Genomic DNA, 24,174 nt, shown 5'->3' on the forward strand with positions numbered 1-24,174 from the left:
ACTTCTTCATGAGCCAAAGAGTATGAAAGGGGATTCAAGGGACGTGACATTTCTCCAAGGCTAGGAGTCACATGTGTGGAAGCGAGACTCATGCTTGATCATACAGCGGCTTAACTACTTCTCATGTTTCGGTCACGATGTGCTTACAGTAAGATAGATATCAATGAAAACCGTATCCGTCAGCTGGTCTTACAACATCAGTACCTAATTTGTCACCGTCTTTCAAACAGTCCGTCGGATGAATACTCTCCCGTAACCGAGCATAAGTATGGAATATGCTATGCTGCCATACTTGGAGCCTCCAGGTTTATGACAAGGGTTCGAGAAGTGGAGAACTACATCTACTGAAGCTGTACGATTTCGGACTTCCCCGTGTTGAGTTCTCTCGGGATTGGCGGTCCTCGTGCCAACAATACTCGGAGAAGTGGTGTGGTAGCTATTAGTAGTATATGTACTTACCTACTTTCTGATGCCCGCGCAGGAGTGGGCGTAGACGCTGATTATATGGACATATAAAAGCTCTGCTTAATAGTAGTGTGGTGGTAAGAAGTCGTCCCATTCGAATCACGACCAGCTATCGGAGTAAGATGTAGAGTGTTCGGGCGTTCACGAAACCAGTTCGGGCGAATTACGAATGATGCCGTTGCCAAATAAGGTAGCTCCATATACTTAATTTGTCTTGAGCCCCATGGTAGAGAAAGGCCTTTTCAATTGTTGTGACTTGCCGGTCCGTCAATGTCACAGCAAGTGTTGTGATCGAACAGAGGATGAAGAATTGATGTTGCAAACAATGGGTGGTACAGTAGTCGGCAATTTTTATGTAGAGAGGGCATATTATGGTCTTGCTACTGCTCGTTTACTCCCAGGTTGTTACCTGATACAGCCGCATCTCACCAACACTTTTAGCCTTATTTGATGCTCGGTTAAGCTTACCTCTTAGATGGGGTTGGCAACTGATCAACCTGAGGTGGAGTTGGCCATGAGCAGTTAAAGTCCGGCCCTGGCAACTCCATGAGTCGAGCTAGCGAGGTTCTGGTCTTCAATATCTTGGCAACGACAGGGGCAACAAGGGCTTCCAGAAAGCTCTAATTCGCTGCTCCCTCGCCTGCTCCTCTCTTATAACCGAGCTACAGTAGGTAGGTATCGACGAGGTTATAGGCCAAATATAGGAGGTGGAGCTTCGTTTACGACTTTAGCTTATTGCACATGCACTCCGCATAAACTTCAGGAAAGATGGCATTCTCCGCTGTAGCTGATGTGGCCTTGCCGAAGAGAGATTCACGAGCTGCAAAGACTTGTCATAAATGGAAACTGATGAAATTAAGAGCGGCATCAAAATATCACTCACTGTTGTTCTTCCCATACCATGGTCGAAGATGCTATATGATGACTGGATAGCGTACACCAAGTAACGAGCTCGACAACAAGGGTATACGCCTTGTAAGGCGCTGATACGCCTGAGAATCCTTTGACCACTATTTACGGAGCGAACGAGCTGAGTGAAATCCACCTCCGAGTGTAGGTTATGACGCCCGTTCGGCTGGAATAGCAGGTGAGTGTTGAAGACATATGTGCCCTAGCCTGTGAACGATCCTCCCAGTTCTCGGCTCGAAGCCGCTGAAGAACACGCATGACCCGAATAGTCGAGTGCTTCCGCTGAGTTGTTTGAGTTGAATGGCATTACAGGTCACACCGAAAGAGAAGTTTCGAACGGCCATGACCGGTCAAATAGAGCCATCTAGCAGCGCAGTGACATCAGACATCGTGCCTAGTCCTTAGCCTTGAGCTTGATCCGGGGTTTATACTTGTATGCGAAGCTCCCGAAGCTTCTTTATGGTCAGCGCGGAGCTACATCGGCGCTGCCAAGCAGCTTGGAGGGCTCATAGCATGTCAGCACAATGCGCTTGATCCCGAGCCGTTGCTCGTGCTACTTGAGATGACACTAATGAGTTTCAAGCATCTGGGAATATGACTGACCAAGAGAATGTCCGGAGTTGGGAGGGGGAAGGGAATATGGAGCCATTACGAGTAAACAGGCACGCGGAGGATGGAGGTTCTCCGCTGATTCTGTGGTATAAATATCCCGTCATTGTCTTGTTGCATCGAGTTCATCTCCTCAAGGAGTGTGGTAGTAAACACTTCCTTTCCCTTGAACATGCTATTCTCGTCCTCTTCCCTCCCGGCCCTTGCGGCTCTCGCCGGGCTCATTGGCTCTTCTCACGGCGCTGCCATTGACGTTGAGAAGCGTGCTTCGGCAGGATGCTCGAGGACGCACGACTGGGCTGGCCAGACGAAGGAGTTTAGCTTCGCCAGCAGCGGCGGCACTCGCAGCTACAGGATCCATCTCCCCTCGAACTACCAGCCAGGATCACCCAAGCCTCTCATTATTGCCTATCACGGCTCAGGGGACAATCCGACCAACTTTGAGAAGACGACCCGCTTCTCGGATCCCTCAGTCAACCCAAACATGATTGTCGTTTACCCAGCCGGCATCAACGTTCGTCTATCTATCTGTCGCGTCAAGCACATGCAAGATGCCAAAGCCATGAGTAGATTGGACCTAACCGAGTCACAGGGGAACTGGCAAGGCCCAACATATGCGACCCCCGGTGTTAGTGACAAGGTCTTTACCACGGATCTGGTCAACCGCATCAAGGACAACTACTGCGTCGACGAGGCCCGTGTCTACGCCACCGGCCACTCCAACGGCGGAGGCTTCGTCAACACCCTTGCCTGCAGCCCCGATCATGGCGGCCAGTTTGCGGCCTTTGCCCCCGTCTCGGGCGCCATGTACACGGATGTCAACGGCAACGACAACTGCCACCCTGCTCGCTCCCCGTTGCCCATGTTTGAGACGCACGGAACAGCCGATACGACGATTCCGTATAACCCTACGGGACCTGGACGTGGTGGCCCGCTGCCTTCGATTCCCGACTGGCTCTCGCGATGGCAGGCTCGGAACCAGTGTACTACTTCCACGACGACTGACTTGGCCGCTGGGGTTCATGATACGAGGTGGAAGTGTGCGGGTATTGACAGCTTGCTTCGCCATGTCAAGATTGATGGCGCCGGCCATGCATGGCCTGGTCCTGGCTCGCAGATCGACATTTCGCCTCAGGTGATCCAGTTCCTGTCTGTCAACTTTAAGCCATGATGCTTTCCCCTTGGAAAATGAACGATGTGGAGTTTCAGTATATACTTCCAATGACCCCGTATGAAATGTATATATTTCAGATTAGATGATACAGCCTCAACCAAGTTGTTTTCAAGGTCAAGCTGCAAGCACCCTCTTCTTCTTGCTGATCGATGACGTGGCTGCTCTACCCCTAAGATGCCATCTTGGCTCTCAATGGTCTACACGAATGCCAAAGGCGCCCTCCGCCTAGGTGTCGACGACATCACCGTTGCTGCAGCTCGAGTTCTACCAGTCAGTTACCTCCTGTGGCGCGCGCCCGAGGGCTTATAGCTAGTCATGCTAGCAGCACTTAAAGCATCTCTCATACTGCCTAAAGAACCGTTTCAAGTGGCACAGTGTGTGTACAGTGAGGCACAAAAAGTTCTGATCCGTTAGTATGGCAATTGCCTTGATAGGCGGATCGTAACTTTTTGAGAGTCAGACCCACCACGGCAGTTCATGTTAAGCATTTTGACATACAGGGCGCAACAAGGGCTGAGATCTCCAGATGGTGGATCGACGGCTGTCAACGCTAAGCAAAACTTTTTATAGTCAAGCTTCTTACACCCTAATCATCTACGCTCAGTAACGAATAGATCTTCAGTCGAGGCCAATTGAGTGTGTATCATCATGGCAGAACCATCAACATCTGTCGAGCTAGCAGCAAAACCCCCGAGATTTGATTCTTCGAGGCAAACTTCTGGCCAAAATACGCCTCGAAGTAATTACAACTCGGACCGGGGCATCATCTCTGGAGAGGGCCAGATACCGCCAGATGGCACGGCAGAGTTCTTCCTGCCGCCCGTCGATGGGGGGAAGGATGCGTGGCTCTTCCTGGCGGCGTGCTTCGTCCTGGAAGCATTGGTCTGGGGTAAGTGAAAAGTCATTTTGTACTGATTCACCTCTAAAACTGAGCTTCCCTTGACAGGGTTCCCATTCTCGTTTGGTGTCTTTCAGGACTACTATCGCACGCACGAACCCTTTTCAAGGTCATCCAAGACTGCCGTAATCGGCACCACTGCAATGGTATATCTTCCCGCCAGAAAAAACCCAGGCCACAAGGCAATCCTAACACCCAAACAGGGAATCATGTATCTCGATATTCCCATTATCATGGCCTTCCAACGCATGTATCCTAAGCCTACTCGATACGCACCCGTCGTTGGCCTGATGTTCCTATGTGTTGCCCTCGCCATCTCCTCCTTCTCGCAAAATGTCACGCACCTCATTCTCACCCAAGGAGTTTTCTATGCCATCGGCGGCTCCATCTGCTACTGTCCCTGCATGCTCTACATGGACGAATGGTTCGTCAAACGCAAGGGATTTGCCTATGGAGTGATGTGGTCTGGTACTGGGCTCGGAGGCTTCGTCATCCCTCTTCTCCTCGAATACTTTCTCAACAGGTACGGATTCAGGACCACGCTGCGGATATGGGCTCTGACCATGTTCGTCTTGTCTGCGCCGCTGGTCTGGTTTATCAAGCCACGGCTACCTGCCTCTGCTACGGCTCACTTTAGGCCCTTCAACCTCAAGTTCCTGGCGAATCGCTACTTTGGCTTATACCAGCTCACAAACATCGTGGAAGGTGTTGGCTATTTCCTTCCGGGAATTTATCTGCCGACATATGCGAGAATCACTTTCGGCGCTGGTGACTTCCCGTCTGCGTTGACACTTCTCGTGCTGAATGTCGGCTCTGTTGTAGGGTGCATCGTCATGGGCACGCTGACAGATCGCCTCCATGTGACGACGTGTATTGGAATATCAACGATCGGGACTGCAATTGGAACATTTTTCCTTTGGGGGCTGGGCACAAACTTGGCCTCACTGTACGTATTCTGCGTCACGTATGGTTTGTTTGCGGGCTGTTATACATCGACCTGGCCGGGTATTATGAAGCACCTCATGTCAATTGGCGGTGGCTCTAGAGAGGAGAATGGGACCCCGAGCAGCTACGATCCCCTCATGGTGGTCGGCTTACTGTCCGCTGGGCGAGGCATCGGGAACATCGTCTCGGGGCCTCTGAGTGAGGCGTTGCTCAAGGGGATGCCGTGGCAAGGGCAAGCTGCAGGGGGATATGGCAGTGGATATGGGACTCTGATAGCGTTCACTGGAGCAACAGCCGTTGTTGGAGGCGGAAGCTTTATGTTCCGAAGAATTGGGTGGCTGTAGACTGAGCGTTTGACAACCCAGTTGAAAGAAAAGAGATTTCTTGAAGACATTCACACCCTTTGCGGGTGGAGCTTGTGAGGTTGCACATACTTGAAATCGTGAAACTTCGTCACATGAACTTAGTCCAAGCTAAACGCTGCCCTCATTTCGGATATCTTCATCTTCATTACAGACTTCCATCGTGACACATCGTGACCTTCCAATCGCCTGCTTTTGCACCCCTTGTTCTTCTCCCTGCGGACCTACTCTCTGAGCAGCCCAGCCGCCTGCACCTGTCGCAAGACTTCATGCTCGTTGATGTCCTGTTTCGCACGCTTCTTCCTAACCCATCCACCAAGCCCTGGAATCCTGGACATGAAGCTCAAGAACTGATTCTTCAGAGGCAGAGATCCCGTCTTCTCTTCGTACATGAGGCAAGAGACAGTCAAGACCAAGAATACCCAGTAAACGTTGTACGAGATGACGGAACCGTACGTGGCCGTGTTTTGCCAGCCAAGAATCGAGTTGAAGACGTCCCAGCCGTTGTCGGTTTCGGGATTGCAGCAGTTGACATGCCAGACGGTCTCGGTAATGTCGTATGAGCCGGGGCCATCGCCCTCTTCAGCAACGTCGCCTCCTACACGTTGAGCAAAGGTGTGGTATTGCAAGCTCCAGACAGACTTGGAGAACATGCCGGCGGCAATCAGATACAGGACGCTGGTAGAGGCGATGAGGAAGATCTGGATGGACATCATGTTGCCGCCGCGGTAGATGAAGAAGCCGACGGCGAGACCGGCGATGATGCCGCAGATGACGGGCAGGGGGAAAGCCGTGGCCGGCAAGCTGAGAGAGACGCCGCCGACGAAGACGACCGCTTCGACACCTTCACGCAGCGTCGTGATGAATGGGAGCAGGAACATGACGTGCCTCCGAGACCAGTCGCCGAGCCAGGTGGTCGACTTGGTAGACTGAGCTGACTTTTCAGCCAAAGCCTGAGCAATCTTGACGCGCCACTTGTCCTTCATCTTGTTGATTCGCAGCAGCGCAAGCCCCATGAAGGAGATGATGATGGTGGCGACGAGGTAGAAAATGCCCTCCCAGAGGTCTTCAGACTTTGACCAGATGTCTTTTCCCAGGCCGTAAAACACTCCAATGAAGGCACCGCCAATGATGAGGCAGATGACGATGCCTGCCAGGGATCCAAGCCATACTTGCCTGACGAGGCGCTTATAGATGGCCTGGTCTTGGCCTGGCCCTCCAAGACATTGCTTGAGGAAGGATAAGAGGACGGAGATGATGATGACCGCTTCCAAACACTCCCTGAAGACGATGAAGAAGACCTGAACGGCGAAGACGTTCTTGGACATGGTGTAAACGGCACCCGGCGCCTCCTGGCAGAATGTTGCTCGACTGCTAGGGAAAGAGGTAGAATGAGACGGGTAAGTTTCGTTCGGGAGAGGTGATGGGCAACCTAAAGTACAATTAGCCACACATGGTTGTAGAACTGAGACATGGTCAGGACCGCAACGGCACAGGTTAGTTACTAAGAGGAAATTTTACTCCATCCCCCCCCCCAGCTGAAAATGGGCCGGAATCGCAACCCATGCTGTCATCAAAACTCGAATTGACTTTCCAACGGATCGATTGAAGACCGATTCAAGGCACACAAAGTGGAACATGGCTCAGCACGGCTCGACTGACTTGACGGCTTTAGCCAAATCAGATGATCAGATAAACGGCATCGTCCAGTCAGATGTTGTTGATGCATCTCCAGCTGCGGCGCTTCGGCTAAGACGGCACTTGTGGCCCACCATCGTCGACGGCCCTGAGGAGATTTTGGAGATTTTGGGTTATCTGATCCGAAAGACAAGAGGAAAAAAATTATCTGATCAGGACAAAAATGGCTCACATAGAGTTATCTGATGCCGCTTCACGGAAACTCGGCAGAGCTATCGAACGCCTCGAGGGGCTCGCGGTGAGGCCAAACGGGGGCCTGGTTCGTTTTCTGGACGAGGTCGCGAGGATCCGGCGCTGCGATGATCGGTAACCTTTTGCTGTAGAAATTTTCATCGGGTCTGCGAGGATCATTTAGCTGCTTTCGGATCTGTTCCCCATCCGTTTGCTGTTTCGTTTCATGTGCTATAGTAGACTGATTATCTCATGGATGGGCCCTCGACCACGCGCGAAAGAGGGCAGTCCTAGTCCCTTTAGTCCTTTTGCCGCGGCCAAAACAGATATCAACCTTGACTTACCCACACTCGTCTGAAGACTGGCAGAGGAGAGAAGCCACGTCTGTGTCGTCGCTGTGCCAAAGATGAAGTCCTTTCTGCTTCTGGCCCTGGCGGCGCTTGGCTGCCGGGCAAAGACAGTTACCTACGACTTCAACGTCACCTGGGTAATGGCCAACCCCGACGGACTGGCGGAGCGCAAAGTCGTGGGCATCAACGGACAATGGCCTCTGCCGCTCATCGAGGTCGACAAGGGCGACCAGCTCGTCGTAAACATGCACAACGGCCTGGGGGATCGGCCGTGCTCCATCCACTGGCACGGCATGTTCCAGAACAACACAAACTACATGGACGGCGCCTCCATGGTCACACAATGCCCTGTTCCGCCCGGCTCGAGCATGACCTACAACTTCACCGTCAACCAGAATGGGACGTACTGGTATCACTGCCACACGGACTACTGCTACCCGGATGGCTATCGCCAAGCACTCATCGTTCACGACGAACATGCGCCGTTCAAGTTTGATGAGGAGTTTACCATCACCATGTCTGACTGGTATCACGAGATGGTGGAGGACTTGTCGACGGACTTCATGTCGGTGTACAATCCCACGGGCGCAGAGCCCATCCCCTCCGCTTTCCTGTTCAACGATACGATGAACTCGAGCATTCCTGTGGAGCCGAACAAGACATATCTCCTCCGGCTCGTCAACATTGGCGCCTTTGTCGCGCAGTACTTCTACATCGAGGGCCATACCTTCAAGATTGTGGAAATCGACGGCGTGTACACTGAACCTACCGAGGCTGACACGCTATACATTGCCGTTGCTCAGCGATATTCGATTCTTCTGACGACGAAGAACCAGACGGACATCAACTATGCCATTGTCACGGTCGCGGACTCTACCCTCCTCGATGGCATCCCAGAGAATCTTCAGCTGAACAACACCAATTGGCTGGAATATAACAAGGACGCCGCTCATCCTCAGGCAACCATCAACGTGACAGACAGCACGGAGCTCGTCCCCTTTGACGACATCGCCCTGGTGCCCACAGACAAGATGGAGCTCCTCCCTGAGCCAGATATGGAGATTAACGTGACAGTCATCATGAACAACCTCAACACGGGCTTCAGCTACGCCTTCCTGAACAACATCTCATACACTAAGCCTAAGGTACCCTCTCTCTACACGGCGATGTCGTCTGGGGACCTCTTCGCCAACAGCGAGATTTACGGCGAGTTCACGCACCCAATGGTCCTCAACCACAACGACGTCGTCCAGATTGTCGTCAACAACGCCGACGGCGGCTCGCACCCGTTCCACCTCCACGGGCACAACTTCCAGGTCATTGATCGAGCACCGCCGTACGGACCGCACTTTAACGATTTCCTGAATGGCGACCCCGTGCCGTACGACCCGAGCAACCATACGGCGTTCCCCAAAATCCCTGCCCGGAGAGATACGTTTGTGTTGCCGCCGCAGGGATACGTTGTGTTGCGATTCGTTGCGGACAACCCGGGCGTTTGGATCTTCCATTGCCACATTGACTGGCATCTTGCTTCGGGCCTGGCCATGGTTCTGATTGAGGCGCCGCAGCAGATGCAGGAGCGCATGCGGATCCCGCAGGACCACCTGGATGTCTGCCAAGCGGCTGGAATTTCGTCCAAGGGAAATGCTGCGGGTGACGCGACCAACTTCCTGGACCTCAAGGGCCAGGACGCGCAGCCGGGCTGGATCCCGGATGGCTTCACGGCGAGAGGCATTGTTGCGCTTGTGTTTTCGATTCTGTCCGCTATTATCGGAATCGTGAGCATTGTGATATACGGATTGGCGGATGTCAAGGCGAAGGAGGTGGATGAAGTTGTCGCGGAGTCTGAGCAGGGCGAGGTTGCGGTCGAGGAGACTGTGAATCACTCGACAAAGGCGTGATGGAGGATATGAAGGAATGATGGATGGCATGGATGGTTACATTTGGTCGATACCCGTATGATGTTGGAAGAATAACAAAAAAACACGGAGTTTGACGTTCATTGCACATGGTCTGCAATGTTAATGGCACTTCTTTGAGCAAGATGCAGTGGTGGGCTGACAACCTCTTGTGAGGCTACATAGAGTTGTAAATATCTGGGTCAGATTGAGGATTGACGCACCACCAAACTTCTCGGGAATCCCCCCGTCTTGTTCTTCGTGCAGTAACGCATTGCTAATCCACGTCTCCATTCTTTTCGGCAGGACGATGGTAGTGCGGCGAGTGGCCCCGTCAAGTTGCCATCGGATGCGGGGGCCGGGTATTGTCCTTCGGATGCCTCTTCTAGAGAAAACCTTCTCCTCTGAATAATAACGCACATCTCAGCCATTCACCATTGTTCCACCAAGCAGCATCATGGCCGTCGTACACGCAGGCTCCGACGACTCCTGGCATGGGGTCATCCAATCAGGAACCCAATTCCCCCCCGAAGTTGGTCGCTATCACCTATACGTTGGCCTCTTCTGTCCATTCGCCCACCGAGTCCTCCTTGTCAGGTCACTCAGGGGTTTGGAATCACTCATTGATGTGTCGGTCGTGATGCCTTATCCAAAGGGCGATGATCGCGGATGGCCGGGCTGGCGATTTCCTGCTTCCAACGACGAATATCCCGGGGCGACTGTGGACAAGCTGTTTGCGTCCGATTACCTGCACAAGGTCTACTTCAAGGCGGATCCCGAGTACAAGGGAAGATACAGCGTCCCAGTGCTGTGGGATACGAAAGAGGGAACCATCGTGAACAATGAAAGCGCAGAGCTGCTGCGCTGGCTACCAACTGCCTTTGATGATGTAGTGCCCCGAGAGGGACCGGCGTCACAGCTTGATCTCTATCCGACGCAGCTGAGAAGCGAAATCGACGTCATTACAGAATGGATGCAGCGGGATCTCAACTCGGGTGTCTACAAGGCTGGATTTGCGGAAACTCAGGAGGCATATGACGAGGGTGTAGTGATTGTTTTCGCTGCCTTGAACCATCTCGAGAGCCTCATCCACCGCGCTGGAGGGCCGTATATACTGGGCAAGCAGCTCACGGAACTCGACATCCGGGCGTACACAACCATCATCAGGTTCGATGTGGTCTACGTGCAGCACTTCAAATGCAATCTGGGGACGATTCGCGCAAATTATCCTGTCATTCACGAATGGCTGAAGAATCTCTACTGGAACGTCAAGGGGTTCAAAGAGACGACGGATTTCAAGCACATCAAAGAGAATGTGAGTCAGATCACTAGACTTGACGAGGAGCAGTTAGAAGCTAACTTGGAGACAGTATACAAAGAGCCATGCAAAGATTAATCCGCTCGCAATTACTCCCATGGGGCCATTCCCTGATGTGGAAGAAGGCGTCAACTTGGACTTTACGCAGATCAAGCCTGGATCTGTGAGGCATCCGGCTGTGCTCGAGAAACAGACCGAGCTATATCATTAAACTGGGACGGGAGTGTGAGGCAATCGGAGGAAACGCTAAGCATGAACGGAATAGCACTCGTTATCTCTACTTCTAACCATAATCTATCAAGGAAGCACTTATCGCACCCAGTGTCGTAGGCATCGGAAGTCAAGCCAATGAATCTCATGGCCTCCCCATAGCCCGCTCAATCTCCACCAACGCAGCCAGGACTTTCTCGTCATATTGTCGCCGTCCAACAATCTGCAAGCTCACTGGCGCGTTGACATACTTCTCCGGGCTGTACATCTCATACACGAATCGGTCCTTTTCGTTCTTCGGCACGTAGTTCGGGTCCTTGATATCCTTGGCCGGATCGACGGTAGTGACGGGGAAGACAACAGCCGGGTAGTCCAAGAGATTCCACTGTGAAGTGTACCCCCAGTAACGAGACTGCTCGTGAGGGGCGGCAGCGCCAAAGGAGGGCGGGCACAGTATGACATCGACCTCTCGCTCGCCGTTGGCTGCGGTGTCTGTCCAAGCTTTGGCGTATTTTGCGCGGTACGCATCTCGTCGAGCGCAGATCTTGATAGAAGTTAGCGAGAATCTCGTGTGGAATTAGAGCACTGAACGAGACCAGCGCGATGCTTACCTCCCAGAGTTCCTGCACAGTCATCTTCTTGACGCTAGGCTGCTCTTCGATGATGAACTTTGTCAGAGGCAAGATGGGCTCTCCTGTTTCGTTCATCAAGTTCATGACTTCCTCGCCGCCGTCGGGCCAATAGAGCCCAGAGATGATATCCCAGGCCTCATCATGGCCGAGAGACTCGCAGTTCCAGTCAACTACCTCGAACCCTGCCTTCTTACATGCCGCCACAACCTCTTCTAATGCGCGTCTCATGGGCGGATGAAGCTGGACGATGCCGTCCCACCACTGAACAGCAATCTTGAGAGGCTTCGTGAAATGGTACGGTGTCCATTCCTTGGCTGTAAGGGATGGATCAATGCGCCACGGCTCGGCGGCGACGGCAACCTTCATGAAAAGCTCAAGAGCATCGCGCTCGACGGTCATCGGTCCTGGAGTGGAGAGGATGGTCTCCTTGCCGGCCATGTTGGCTCTCTGTCCGAAGACGGAAATGCGCTTCGCAGTTGGTCTTTGAATCGTGTCAACAGGACTGACAAGACGAAAGAGACAGACTGGCTTGACTTACTTGAAGCCGTAGATGCCGACATGAGCCGATGGACACCGAACGCTGCCTCCGATATCACCGCCAACACCCTTGCGCGGCTTAGTATTATGCTGCAAGCGATGAGGGTAGATGCTTATGATTTCATATTACTCACCAGTAGGCTGCCGCGCATGCCAACCAGCGCAGACTCTCCACCAGAACTTCCTCCGGGCGTCAAGTCGCGGTTGTACGGGTTTACAGTGCGGCCATACACATTACTGCTCGTCTCAAGGTGCATAATCGTTTGCGGCTGCGTTGTTCTGGCAAAAAAGACGCATCCTTCACTGTACAAAATGTCGTAGAGCAGATTTGAGCCGTGTTCCTTGTCGACCCAGGCGGCGTATGAAGCAGAGGTGACGACGTTTTCGCCAACCATGCCATGGTGCTCCTTGGTGGAGATGGGGAGGCCGAAAAAGGCACCTTTGGGCTCTGGTAGGGCATCAAGCTGCTTTGCACGGGCGATGGCTTGATCCCAGAGGAGCTCGGTGAGACAGTTGGTCTATATTGTCAGTATCTTCATATACCATGAGCATAAAGCACGGGGAGTTGGTGGAAGATGCATGACATTGAATCAGATGATGCACCAAGCGCTTGTACATACCGCAACTTGTGCCAGCGCTGCTCTGCGCAAAAAGGCTCGTGTCACCTCCTCGACTGAGATCTTCCTCTCACGGAGTATCTTAAGCAGCTCTGTGACGGAATACTTCTCCGTGATTTCGATTTCTCGAGGCGTCAGGACGGACTTTGGCAGCTCCTGGGAACTGAGGGGTAGAACATCGGGAATGCCCTCGAGCTTGGGTTCGACTTTGGCCAGACTGGCAACGCGCCGGGCTGCGGCGGAAGCAGCTTTGTCTTGCCAAATAGTAATTGGCTTGATGTTGTCACCCATATCTACTGTTGGTCCCAAGATTTGTCGTTTTGGTGCAGTGCTGAACCTGAGAAGAAGGTGGTGAAGAAGGATATGTAGAGGCGACGACAGTGACCGGCTTATAACGGCTCGGACCAACTCCGGTGACCGGCCGAGAGGCGTTGATCTTGTGAACGCCCCCAATTCGATGTGTGGGAGAAGCCGGCGCCTCTGTATCTGGGGAAATCCCATGCCAAAAGAGGAAATCTCAGGCGCGCTATTACCATATCTCACCCGCTATTACCCCTCAGCATCCAGGGAGAATGAGGGGTATCGCGATGGGGTTTGTGTGATAAGAATCCGGGGCCAGCAGGTGAGACTGATAGGAGCTTCTCCGAAGAGCTACTCAGAAAGGGTAATATGGGTAACTAGAGGGACCATCACGTGCTGGTTATCATGTTCGACTCGCTCTAGCGACCTTGTTGATAGCTCAGATTCACTGAGTTTCTGGTGTTTCTTATCACGGGTAGAAGCGGGCAAAGGATGATGAATGGACTCTTCAAACTATTTCGTCACATCCTTGTACAATAACAGTTCTTATATACCAAGCAACAACACACTTTCGCTTCCTTTGGCATCTGCACAACATTTACACTACAATTCTGTCCCCAGATTCACATGTACCGCCTTGGACTGCGTGTACGCGTCCAGCGCATACTGTCCGAGCTCCCTCCCGATGCCTGACGACTTGTAGCCGCCAAATGGAATGCCAAAGTGCGAGTCGCCGGACGAGTTGACAAACACCATTCCGGCCTGCAGCTTGCGAGCGACCTTGTGCGCCTTTGCAAGCTTTTCTGTAAAGACCGCAGCGGCCAGGCCGTACGAGGTGTCGTTTGCTTTGGCGATGACCTCTGCTTCGGTGGTGAACTTGGAGATTGCGACGACGGGGCCGAAAATCTCCTCCTTGACGATGCTCATGTCCTCGGTGGTCTATTATAGCGATTAGAAAGGGTCGCAGAGAATGATTGTGCGGGAGAGAGGGGAGAGTTGCATACATCGGCAAAGACTGTGGGCTGAACAAAGAAGCCCTTGTCGCCATGCTTCGCACCGCCGTGAAGGACGCGAGCGCCGGCTTTCTTGCCCTCCTCGATGTAGCCCAAGACCTTGTCAAACTGCGCCTTGGAAACTTGGGGTCCTTGGTAAGTGTCCTCGTGGAAGGGGTCGCCGATCTTTGTTGCGGCGTCCTTGGTTTTCTGAGTGAACCTGGCGAGGAAGTCTTCGTAGATGGTGTCTTGCACATAGATCCGAGAAGTCGAGCAGCACACCTAAGACACGCGCATTAGAGTGGATTTCCCTGATGGAATGAACCGCTGGGGGGGCACTTACCTGACCCATATTGTCCATGATGCCGCTGTGGCACCACTTGACGGCCTGATCAAGATCCGCATCCTCAAACACGATGCTCGGGCTCTTGCCGCCGCATTCCAGGGTGATGTTCTTCAGATTGCTGCTGGCAGACTTCATGACGGATCGTCCGGTGACGGTGCTGCCAGTAAAGGCAATCTTGTCGACGTCCATGTGGCTTGCAAGAGCCTTACCGGAGATGTATCCAAGACCGGGAATGATGTTGACCACTCCCGGTGGGAAGCCAGCCTCGACAATGAGCTTGCCAAAGTATAAAGCTGAGAGAGGCGTTTGCTCTGCAGGCTTGAGGACGATGGTATTTCCGCAAGCCAGGGCTGGGGCGACCTTCCACGCAAGCATCATGAAGGGATAGTTCCTGGCAGTTGGATCAGCAGGGCAGGGGAGAAAAGAAGAAAAAGATGGAGATTTAGAGCATACCAAGGAATAATCTGGCCACAGACACCGAGAGGCTCTTGCAAGACATAGGCGAACTTCTTCGGCGATGTCTCGATCGTCTTGCCCGTAATCTTATCCGCAGCGCCGGCGTAGTATCGGAAGACATTGTAGCTCTCGGTGAGATCCCCTGTAGCGTCGGTGATGGACTTGCCATTGTCCAGAGAGTCGATGCTTGCTAGCAGCTTCAGGTCCCTGTCGATCAGTTCCGCAAGCTTATAGATCAAGGCTCCTCGGTCAACGGCGGCGAGCTCAGACCATTCGCCTTCAAACGCGCGGCGGGCAGCGGCTACGGCTTTGTCCACGTCTTGCTCCGATGCGCCTTGGAAAGTAGCAATCTCCTCGTTGTTTCTATACATAGACACTGTAAGCACGAACTTGCCCGTTCACATAAGTCTCAAATTTCATCTGGAGGACTGCCTCACGTGGGATTGTAGACGGCGAACTTCTCACCGCCGGCGGGGACAAATTCGTTATCGATGAACAATCCCGTGGGCTGCTCGTAGTTGAGCCCGTTGGGCAGAGACACCTTGAATGGAGCGGCCATGTCGAATGTCAAGGGAGGACTGTAATGTGATGATTTAAAGGGGAAATAAAACAGCAGCCCCGGGCATCAAGTAGGTGGCTTGCCTCTTATATATCACTTGGACAAGCGCATGAGACATTGATGTATTAATCTGACGTCTTGCCCCTCAATGCAGTTCGCCCGCCGCGGGGAACCGGACCCTACATTTCATTTTTTTTGTAACTATCTCCAGGTCCCGTGTTACTTGAACCTGACAAACCAAAGCTACTGGAAACTTTGTTCTTAGTGATTATGCTCAAGTATCCAATTCGGCATAGCAGATTCAGCCCTATAGCTCCCCTACTCGCGACTGAAGGTTGCTCAGGTCTCGAGGTTTGAGATAATTGCTAGAATGCCAAAGTCGGTTCAAACGCCTCATGAAAGAGATCTCGTCTTGTATACTACGTCTCTACTTCCTACGACTATTAGACACCAGCATGCTTTATGGATCTGCAAGTTATAGATCGCTGATAAGAGCTGTCTTCAAGGTGGAGAGTGGAGTCTTCCCCTCACGGTAAGACGGAAGTGGTGGGGAAGACGCTGCCTCTGACGGGATCTCGTCGAGATTCCTTCTTGCAGCTTGCCAAAGACAGTTAAACTCCCTATCGAGCTTGAGTTCCATGTGAGGATTAGTAGCCGTTCCGAGCTTAGCTTTCGCGAGAGAATGTGTGACCGAGCTAAATTTCTATCATGGTTCGCTCTGCTTTCATCAACTGCAAGATCTGTGGTTTTATGGGCCAGCCAAGTCCCTGGTTTGTCCGGGCGTCAAGGGCGGCAACCGAGAGGATCTTGGTTTACGAGAAAAATTTGGGCCAGGGACCGATACGAGCTCATCAATGCATTCTCAGTATTATGTTCATATTTCGGGGCCGAGATCGGTCACCAAACAGGGGATTCCGTTTGACGACTCCGGCCAACCTGCCATTAACTATCAATATTTGTCCTCCGATGATATAGAAGGGAGCGCCCTGGTATTTCGGGTATTTAGGCGACCTTCTCGGCCTCAACAGTCACCACCTCGTCAGGAGAAGACCGGTAGACCATTGCAGTCAGACCAATCTCGTTGTTGATCTCCTCCATACGCTCAAAGTCGGCACGGGCGGCACCCTCGCTGCCAAAGATGATGTCCTGTATTACAGTCAGTCATCATGCTTGTTCAACGGAGTGCTCGAATGGAGTATTCGCTCACCATCTCTTCCAGGGTGAGACGCTTGGTCTCGGGGACGAAGAAGTAGACAAAGGCGGCACCAAGGTAAGTTATGATTCCGAACAGAATATATGTGCCGTATGTGATGCCTTGCAACATGTCGGGTGTCACTTGTCCGATGCTGTTGGGAAGGTAAACCGTTAGCAATTGACTTTTCGCCATTCAAAGTCGGGAGTCGACTTACATGAAGTTGTTCATCCAGTTGCTGGAAGCTCCCAGAGAAACACCATAGGGTCGAGAGCTCAATGGCCAGATCTCAGCAATCAGGATCCAGGCACAAGGTCCCCAACTGTAGCCGAAGTGGACGACGAAGAGCCAGACCATGGCAACAGCCGCCCAACCAGCCGCCTTGTGCTCCGGCCAGCTGTCCGAGTTCTTGGCGAATAGAACGGCGATAATAATGTGGCACGTGGCCATGCCGATGGCACCAGTGATGAGCACCGGCTTGCGTCCGATTCGGTCGATCCAGAGCACGGCGGGAGCGGTGGCGACGAACATGACGATGCCGACGACGCCGGTGGCGAGCAGAGAAACGGTGTTGTCGGTTTGTCCGAGCTGTTGGAAGATGGTCGGGGCGTAGTAGAGCACGGCGTTGATTCCTGTCCACTGCGAGCGTTGTCAGTCCTGCCGTTTTACAACCTTCACATGATCACCAAGGCCGGATGGCTCATACCTGCTGGAAGAACATGGTGATCCCAGCGATAGCACAGCGCTTGAGCATGCTCTTCTTCTGGAAAAGAGACTTGATGGCAACAAACTGAAGCTTGAAGTTGTTCCAGGCAGTCTGCTCGCGGAGATGAGGGAACTGCTCGGCGATGCTTCGCTTCTCGAACAGAGACTGAGCCTTAATCTCCAAGAACTCCAGCTCCACGAGCTCGTGGTCGATGGGCAGCCCGCGGAGGGTCGACAAGATGCGCTTGGCTTCGTCTTCGCGGTTGTGGTGGATGAGCCAACGAGGCGAGAAGGGCATGAAGAGCATGCCGATCAGGAGGAAGAGGCAGGGCGCGATCTGGAGGCAGACGGGCACGAGCCAGGCAGCTTCGCTCTGCTCGCCGAGCTGGGTGCCGCCGATGTAGTTGGTGCCACTGAAGTGCTTGAACGTTAGAAGCGTTATCGAGGTAGCAGATGTTGTGGTTTGGGAGAACGTACTAGTCAATCCAGAAGGAGACCATGATACCAAAGCAGATGGCGAACTGCTGGAGGGCGACGAGAGCACCTCGAACCTCACTGGGCACAGTGTTAGCTGGTATGCTCATTTCCTTTCATAACCTGTCTTGAGGAGGAAAAGCAAGGCCAGGACTTACGGAGGGGCCACTTCGGAGTTGTAGATGGGCACAATCATGGACAAGCTGCCGACTCCCATACCGCTATCATCGAGATTAGTACACACGAGAATGTCCCTGGTTGTGGTACGTTTTCTGGCGAACATACGTGACGAATCGACCTCCAAGAATGGCATTAGGGCCAGCATCAATGGCACAAGCCTGGACGACGACGCCAATAATGAAGATGCAGCAGGCAACGATGATTCCGTATTTGCGAGAGATGGTCTCGGCCATGAACCCGGAGAAGAGAGTACCGAACCAGGCACCGAGCTCGAGAATGGCCGTCAACCAACCCTTCTTGGTCTGGCTGGCGTTTGGGTCGAAAGGATCGTATTCTCCCATGTCTGGTGCCGCTTGTTAGACGCGTCTCTGACGTTTCATCCCCTGTTATATTCCAGTGTGTAGACTTACGCTGCTTGAAAGAGGGCATGGCGAGAACGCCAGAGAACATGCCCTGGTTATAACCATACAAGACACCGCCAATACAGGCAAAGGCAGCCAGGCTGAAGACGCGAAAGTTCTTGACCAGAGCGCGAGCTCCACTGGCGCCCATGAGGGCCTGGCGACGATGCAACGCCGCATCATAGATGGCGGCGCCGCTGTCGGTGTGCGCGCCCATTGTGAGGAGGTGAGGCAGATAGAGATGGGACTGTCTGTTTCTCTTCTGTCACGCCCTATGGGAGACGAAATCTGGGTGACACGGATGAGAGACGACAAAGAGACAGGAGATGAGGGAAGAAGAAGAGGAAGAAGGAGAAGAAAAGGCAGACTCTCAACCGAGCTCTGTCACATCCCGGAATGCGACCCTGGGGAGGAGGAGGGCCAATTACGACTATATAAATGATTTGTCCCGAGACCAGACGAGACCAGAGACCACACCTTGTCTTCGTCTTGTCTCCATGTGCCCGACGGCAAGGGCATTCCCAATCTCCAACATGCTGCAAACTTGGATAATATTCGTCCACAAGAGTGTCACTTCTCGGCGCGCCGCAGCAAGGAGTGCTTGCTCTGCTGTCCTATTTAGCCTGAATAGCCCGCCGCCTTGAAATCTTCCGTAGCTCACGAGTGGCTCAAGCCGAAAGCCCCCCCAACCCCAAGCTTTGGGGTATGTACCGGGGCCCCAAGTTTGGCAGGGGTGCAGCGCTCTCTTTGGTCCTCCAGGATCGAGAGGAACACTGTGAATGAACCTGTTAACGGTCCGATTTTAGTGGCCGCCGCGACGTGTGTGGCGCGTTTTTGCTCTCCCCAGATTAACCCCGAGGGCAAAACTGTTGGTCATGCTCGCCCCTTGTCTGCGATGATAGCGAAGGAGCAAGGTTGGGAGGTGGGATGATGCATGTGGTTGCAACTACTACACGAGATGTAAGACGTCGTTTACACAACTCTTCTCCCGAAGGCTTCAACCACTTGTGGCCAAGGCGATCATGAGGCGGACAACAGCTGAGTCGTTTGAAGGGGGTGAAATAGCTTGGACACACAGGAGTGCATTGAATCAAGGTTACTAGTCTAGTACAGTACCGATTCTTCAACCTTCTCCTCAGCTGGCGAGGCGAATAGCAGTCCTCCAAGTTGCGGCAATATTACCCCACAAACCCACAACTTCGCGAATGGGGAAGCCTTGTCGCCGCCGGGGATTCTCCCACAAGGCCGGCTATATTAACCGGCAGTATACACACGCACGTACATATGGAGCAAACTGGGGACGCATCGAATACGGGAGCAGCCGCTAATCCAAGTCTGCCCTCTGAAGGGGAGAGAGACGAGTCATCTGCCTTCCACCGGACTGGACATCCGAGCCCGGCCTGCCTTGGGAAATGGTGTCCTGCCGTTGTAAATATCCACGTTTTCACTGCATCCTCGGTGAAAGGGTCCGGCTAAATGCAACACTCCATCTCTTGCAAGGGTGGTGTGATCCGTGGGCAGAGCTGGTGTCTCCGGCACGTTTGTTCCCTTCTTGGCTTATTACTTGATCGGTGCTGAAGAGAAAGCTTTCGGAGGAATATTACTATCAGGCAGTTCGGCACGGAAGGAAGTCGAGTTGACGTTGATTCTCTGTCATTTGGGGGCTGAACTATCTATTTCGTTCTATGTCATTGGACTCAATGCGCTGCATTGTTTCCCTAGTAAGACATGATCAATGACCATACGCTTTAGTGCAGTGCTATCGAACCTTTTGTTCGTCTCTGCTCGTCTTCTCACCGTCTTCTAGCCGGCGAAGGGAAAGACGCGTATCAGACCGTCTCCGCAGTAAATAATATAGTAAAGGTAATAGTTTGTCACATGTTATGATAGCTGAATAACAGACGGGTCATCGTCTGCGTGTTGGTCCGGCGTTCTTTCTAGGTTTCTCCCAACAGCCAGGCATCCATCTCCCATTCCATCTGTTGGTTCATCAGAAACTGAGGCTCCAGATCGATGAGACCCGAGTCGACTTCTAGTGGGCCATCTCCGCTTAATAGCTGGTCGATGTCAAGGAACGAGTCATCGACATCAACTGGAAGCTCAGCTTTGGTCTCTGGATAATTCCAATCGCACTCATCTTGTTCTGTAGATGCCGGCGACGGCTTCGAGTCCACCGCCACAGATGGGGTTTGTTCAGTTCCCGACGAGTCCTTGTTGATGCGCAGCAATTCTTCCCTTAATTCCAGGAATTCGACATTTTCCAGCATCGTCGCATTACTCAAGTTCAAGTCCAGGTTCAGGAACAATCTCAGGTACTCGAGCGGATTGTGGTCGATGAGATCCAGACACTCCGTGATCTGAGAAGCACTTCCCGATATGAAGCGAGCCTGCGCCAGATCCGTCAATCGTCGAATGGTCACGCAAACCGAATCGACGCCGTCGAGTCGCGGATGGCACTGCTTGATCAGGCTGATCAAGGAATGGAGCTGCTGCCGATGCACCTCTGCTCGCGCGTTGGCGACACCCCGAGCCATGACTTTGGCGTTGATAATTTGCATCATAAGAGGCATCGCAAGAAAGGCAACTCTGGGCACCGGTCAAAGTGAGTAACAAGAAATATGAAGCGGGAGAGGATGCAGAGCTCTTACACGCTGATGGGCAGATATTGAGCGAGCCCAAGCCGCACGGGGTTCGCGAGATGCTTGATCACATTGTCGACAGCATCACGAACTTGGCCGCTTTTACCCTCCAACGTCGCATACGGTCCCTCTCCGCTCGCGTTTTCCGAGTCGCGAACCGCGTAGAATATCTCTTGGTGGAAGATGGCCAACTTCGCGGCGCTTTCGACCAAGGCGTCTGTCAGCGCTCACGCGCCACTCCCACGGTTGAATCGGGTTCTCGCACTCACAAATAATAAGTAAACATCAGGTTGGTCTGGATGATTACAAAGTGTGGCCGGATTCCTGGCTGTTCTGCATCGTCTGGGAACCGCTGCCGAGCGCCGTCATACCACTCCTGCAGCTGGGCCGTGCAGTTCGCGATGGCTTCATGCCGGTCGGTGACGCTTATGCTTGCCTCGCATTCGAGCCCGTGCTCTGAAACTGAGCACAATTTCAGCAAGTCTGTGACTACGACGCATAGTTTGGATATTTGCAGGAAGATGTCAAAGAAGAGCCGCTTCGATTCTGCGTTGTAGACGCGGGAGCGATGGATTTCGTTTTCAAAGTCTTCCAATTCGAGCGTTGGGTATTTCTCAGGAATTCGCAGCGTCCTACGGAGAGCCAAGGCAATGATTCGGTCGCGGATATAACAGCACCACCATAGGCGCCTCAGTAATATCCTCGTCGAGGCCGGAATGTTTGGCAATTTGTCCCGGCCCGTGTTCGATGTCAGATGGTGAGCCCGAAGGGATTTTGCATGTCCAATCGCTTTGCTTAGCCATTGACTATTTTGTTTGGATGGCCCTGGCCTCAAAGATCCAGGCCAGAATGTGAGTAATAGCGCGGCTTGGCCGAGAGAAAGGGGGTCGGATTCGATCTCGAAGTCGTAGAGAATCTGTTTTGCGCATCGTTGAGTTGTAGCTTATCAGTAGCCATTCTGGATACGGTACGGATACACAGAAATGGGGCTTTACACCTTTGCTTTCTTGTAGAATGCTGCCGTCGCCGCTCGGGGACAGTCAAAGCCGGTTGCTTCCGCGATCGCTCCTGGAATGAACTGTTGATAACAATGTTGTTAGAGAACTGTTGGGATTGGTCGCTCTTAGCAGAAGGATCTCACAGCACATGCGGCGAATATCATCGCCTGAAACACTAGCAGTGATATCTTTCGCTCGTTGGCACATGAGTAAGAATCCCAAAACTCTCCCTCGTCAAGGAGTGGTATGATGGGGTGCACGTGGAGAAAGAATATTCGAACAAACTCGTTGAGAATAGGCATAGGAGGGACGTCGAAGCATCCATTCAGCTGCATGAAGCGGTAATCCAGTGCTGATACATGCGCCAGGTCGGGGGATCTGACGAAGGGTAGAGTCTCAAAGTTGGTGTATACTGCGCCGTCAACCTTGCCTGTTGGTTGGTCGGTGAGTGCATCGCAGGCGCCCGACTTCTCTGACTTCTGGCTACCAGTGTGTAGTTTTGAGATCGTGAATGCTGTCCTGGGCGAGAATCCATCGAGGTTGATACATGGGCTTCCACACGATTTCGCATCGTTCTGCGGAGCGTTGAAAGTGCCGATTGGCGATTCCCTCAGGCTCACTGGCGTGAGAGCACTCAGCCTCTTTGCCCATTGGTCAATGCTGTCTATGCCAGACGGGTTGTCATTCGCCCTTCCTGTCGATATGCCCTCGATTATCGAACCAGCTTCCTTGTGCAAAGCGTGTTTTGAGTTTGACAGCCATCTTGAGTCGCCTTTTCGATTAGTCGACGCATATTCCCTCAATTTCACTTTGCCATCATTGTTAATGGAAGATGGAAGCTACCATACCGTTTCGACTTTCGCTCCTGGACGGCACAGCACTGGTGGTCGAGCTGGCAATTCAAGCACGGGACACCTCGAAGCGTTACGTCGCAGCGGACCTTTCGCTGGCGGCAGTGGAGGCAGGCCTTGCTTGCGCGTCGTCGTGGCATTGTGTGTTCAAAGATGAATTGACAGGAGCACAAGCCTCGGGATCTTGTGAGAAAGAGAAAAGGAAGAATCCTGCCGTTGACTTGGAAGAAACAAGGCAAAAAACAGGAGAAGAGGGCCCGCCGCGTGGGTCGATGCCCTTTTTCTTCTCCATCTTTACCTTTTCCCCAGAAAAAGTGATGCATCACTCCCTTTGGATTCGCATACGCGGATCTCGGGACTTGGGGAAACTTCCCCATACTCCGCATTCTCCCGCCTCCTCCGAGTTCTTAGTGGACCAAGCCGAGGATGATGGCAGTAGCACCAAGAAGTCATAGTGAGACGAACTAAAACATGCCGTGAGCTTGATTGGAAGTTAATAGTAACTCTGCTGACCTCTAGACGACGAATTGAGGCAATTCTGCCACGTTCAATTCGGCGCAAGAGTGGTGGTATCCGATGGTAAGCACAGGAGCCTCATTGGAGCACTCTCACACGCAGCTGGGAGTAAAACACGACTGCCAAGTCAGATTGAGGTTGGCCATTAGAAAAAGCATGTGCTATTCTACAACGGTTGCAAGATAGAGAATGCTGTGGTATTTCCAAGTACGTCTACCTCTCGTATAACAGCCCAGATGGATGACCGTTTGACAGAAAATGAACTAAGACACTTGACCTCGGCAAGGATCCACCCAGTCTTCTTATTGCGCTGAACCGGACTGATAGCACCTGTTTTTCCATACTTCTACGTAAGTATCGAGACCAATTTGCGATTGCAAACTATTTGAGGGTCAAGTTACGTTATATACATTGCTTCGAAGATTGGTCTGCTCCCAAAAAGGTGATGCCGGTGTTGTTGAAGGCTGTGGCTGGTGTCGGTTTACGAATACGGTCCGCATGCTGCGAGCCTCCGACCCCCCCGAGCCTCCGACGAGACAACAAGCCACGCAAGTGGTACGGCAGCGGCGCCCCACGCAAAAATGGCACCAATTGCCGATAGTTGGAGCCGGCCTTGTTCGCAAGCTGTTCTCAAAAGGCACGTAGGTGTAGATCAGTAGTATCCACCAAGATCTGGTACCGCAAAGTAACATTCACAGCAAGAGTCGGTATACTAAGAGGAGGAACAAGCAGTACTGGAAACTCACAGCAAGATAATAATACCGTAGGGGCA

At 52.7% G+C, this 24,174-nt stretch overlaps 9 protein-coding genes across 9 annotated transcripts; 4 read left to right on the forward strand and 5 right to left on the reverse strand.

The window, feature by feature from the left end:
* Positions 1-2,155: 2,155 nt before the first annotated feature.
* CCMA1212_007531 (Bifunctional acetylxylan esterase/xylanase) lies at positions 2,156-3,154 on the forward strand (the record flags this gene model as incomplete). Its single annotated transcript, XM_073704698.1, has 2 exons — positions 2,156-2,497; positions 2,576-3,154. The coding sequence occupies 2 exons, from the start codon at positions 2,156-2,158 to the stop codon at positions 3,152-3,154; spliced, it is 921 nt and encodes a 306-aa protein (XP_073556833.1).
* A 651-nt stretch (positions 3,155-3,805) lies between these two features.
* Positions 3,806-5,344, forward strand: CCMA1212_007532 (Monocarboxylate transporter 10; the record flags this gene model as incomplete). Its single annotated transcript, XM_073704699.1, has 3 exons — positions 3,806-4,046; positions 4,104-4,201; positions 4,259-5,344. The coding sequence occupies 3 exons, from the start codon at positions 3,806-3,808 to the stop codon at positions 5,342-5,344; spliced, it is 1,425 nt and encodes a 474-aa protein (XP_073556836.1).
* A 242-nt stretch (positions 5,345-5,586) lies between these two features.
* On the reverse strand, positions 5,587-6,690 carry CCMA1212_007533 (Plasma membrane iron permease; the record flags this gene model as incomplete). The annotated part of the gene is made up of 1 exon (XM_073704700.1): positions 5,587-6,690. One exon carries the CDS (start codon positions 6,688-6,690, stop codon positions 5,587-5,589), a length of 1,104 nt encoding a protein of 367 aa, XP_073556835.1.
* A 947-nt stretch (positions 6,691-7,637) lies between these two features.
* Positions 7,638-9,482, forward strand: CCMA1212_007534 (Iron transport multicopper oxidase FET3; the record flags this gene model as incomplete). The annotated part of the gene is made up of 1 exon (XM_073704701.1): positions 7,638-9,482. The coding sequence occupies one exon, from the start codon at positions 7,638-7,640 to the stop codon at positions 9,480-9,482; it is 1,845 nt and encodes a 614-aa protein (XP_073556832.1).
* Positions 9,483-9,936: 454 nt separating this feature from the next.
* Positions 9,937-11,008, forward strand: CCMA1212_007535 (Glutathione S-transferase omega-like 2; the record flags this gene model as incomplete). The annotated part of the gene is made up of 2 exons (XM_073704702.1): positions 9,937-10,794; positions 10,850-11,008. 2 exons carry the CDS (start codon positions 9,937-9,939, stop codon positions 11,006-11,008), a joined length of 1,017 nt encoding a protein of 338 aa, XP_073556831.1.
* A 144-nt stretch (positions 11,009-11,152) lies between these two features.
* CCMA1212_007536 (uncharacterized protein) lies at positions 11,153-13,084 on the reverse strand (the record flags this gene model as incomplete). Its single annotated transcript, XM_073704703.1, has 5 exons — positions 11,153-11,551; positions 11,619-12,120; positions 12,178-12,245; positions 12,311-12,694; positions 12,797-13,084. 5 exons carry the CDS (start codon positions 13,082-13,084, stop codon positions 11,153-11,155), a joined length of 1,641 nt encoding a protein of 546 aa, XP_073556853.1.
* A 612-nt stretch (positions 13,085-13,696) lies between these two features.
* On the reverse strand, positions 13,697-15,557 carry CCMA1212_007537 (Aldehyde dehydrogenase; the record flags this gene model as incomplete). The annotated part of the gene is made up of 6 exons (XM_073704704.1): positions 13,697-14,032; positions 14,098-14,367; positions 14,429-14,822; positions 14,885-15,250; positions 15,325-15,465; positions 15,550-15,557. The coding sequence occupies 6 exons, from the start codon at positions 15,555-15,557 to the stop codon at positions 13,697-13,699; spliced, it is 1,515 nt and encodes a 504-aa protein (XP_073556852.1).
* Positions 15,558-16,448: 891 nt separating this feature from the next.
* On the reverse strand, positions 16,449-18,715 carry CCMA1212_007538 (uncharacterized protein; the record flags this gene model as incomplete). The annotated part of the gene is made up of 8 exons (XM_073704705.1): positions 18,408-18,715; positions 18,103-18,340; positions 17,976-18,038; positions 17,821-17,898; positions 17,345-17,756; positions 16,856-17,277; positions 16,654-16,792; positions 16,449-16,592 (listed from the first exon to the last, which is right to left on the reverse strand). The coding sequence occupies exons 1-8, from the start codon at positions 18,613-18,615 to the stop codon at positions 16,449-16,451; spliced, it is 1,704 nt and encodes a 567-aa protein (XP_073556936.1). The 5' UTR covers positions 18,616-18,715.
* Positions 18,716-20,335: 1,620 nt separating this feature from the next.
* On the reverse strand, positions 20,336-23,069 carry CCMA1212_007539 (uncharacterized protein; the record flags this gene model as incomplete). Its single annotated transcript, XM_073704706.1, has 6 exons — positions 22,884-23,069; positions 22,179-22,797; positions 22,035-22,115; positions 21,307-21,953; positions 21,047-21,238; positions 20,336-20,984 (listed from the first exon to the last, which is right to left on the reverse strand). Exons 1-6 carry the CDS (start codon positions 23,024-23,026, stop codon positions 20,336-20,338), a joined length of 2,331 nt encoding a protein of 776 aa, XP_073556935.1. The 5' UTR covers positions 23,027-23,069.
* Between the last annotated feature and the right edge of the window lie 1,105 nt (positions 23,070-24,174).

This window comes from Trichoderma ghanense (genome assembly GCF_004382785.1).
Source record: "Trichoderma ghanense strain CCMA-1212 chromosome Unknown scaffold_9, whole genome shotgun sequence".
Classification (NCBI taxonomy): domain Eukaryota; kingdom Fungi; phylum Ascomycota; class Sordariomycetes; order Hypocreales; family Hypocreaceae; genus Trichoderma; species Trichoderma ghanense.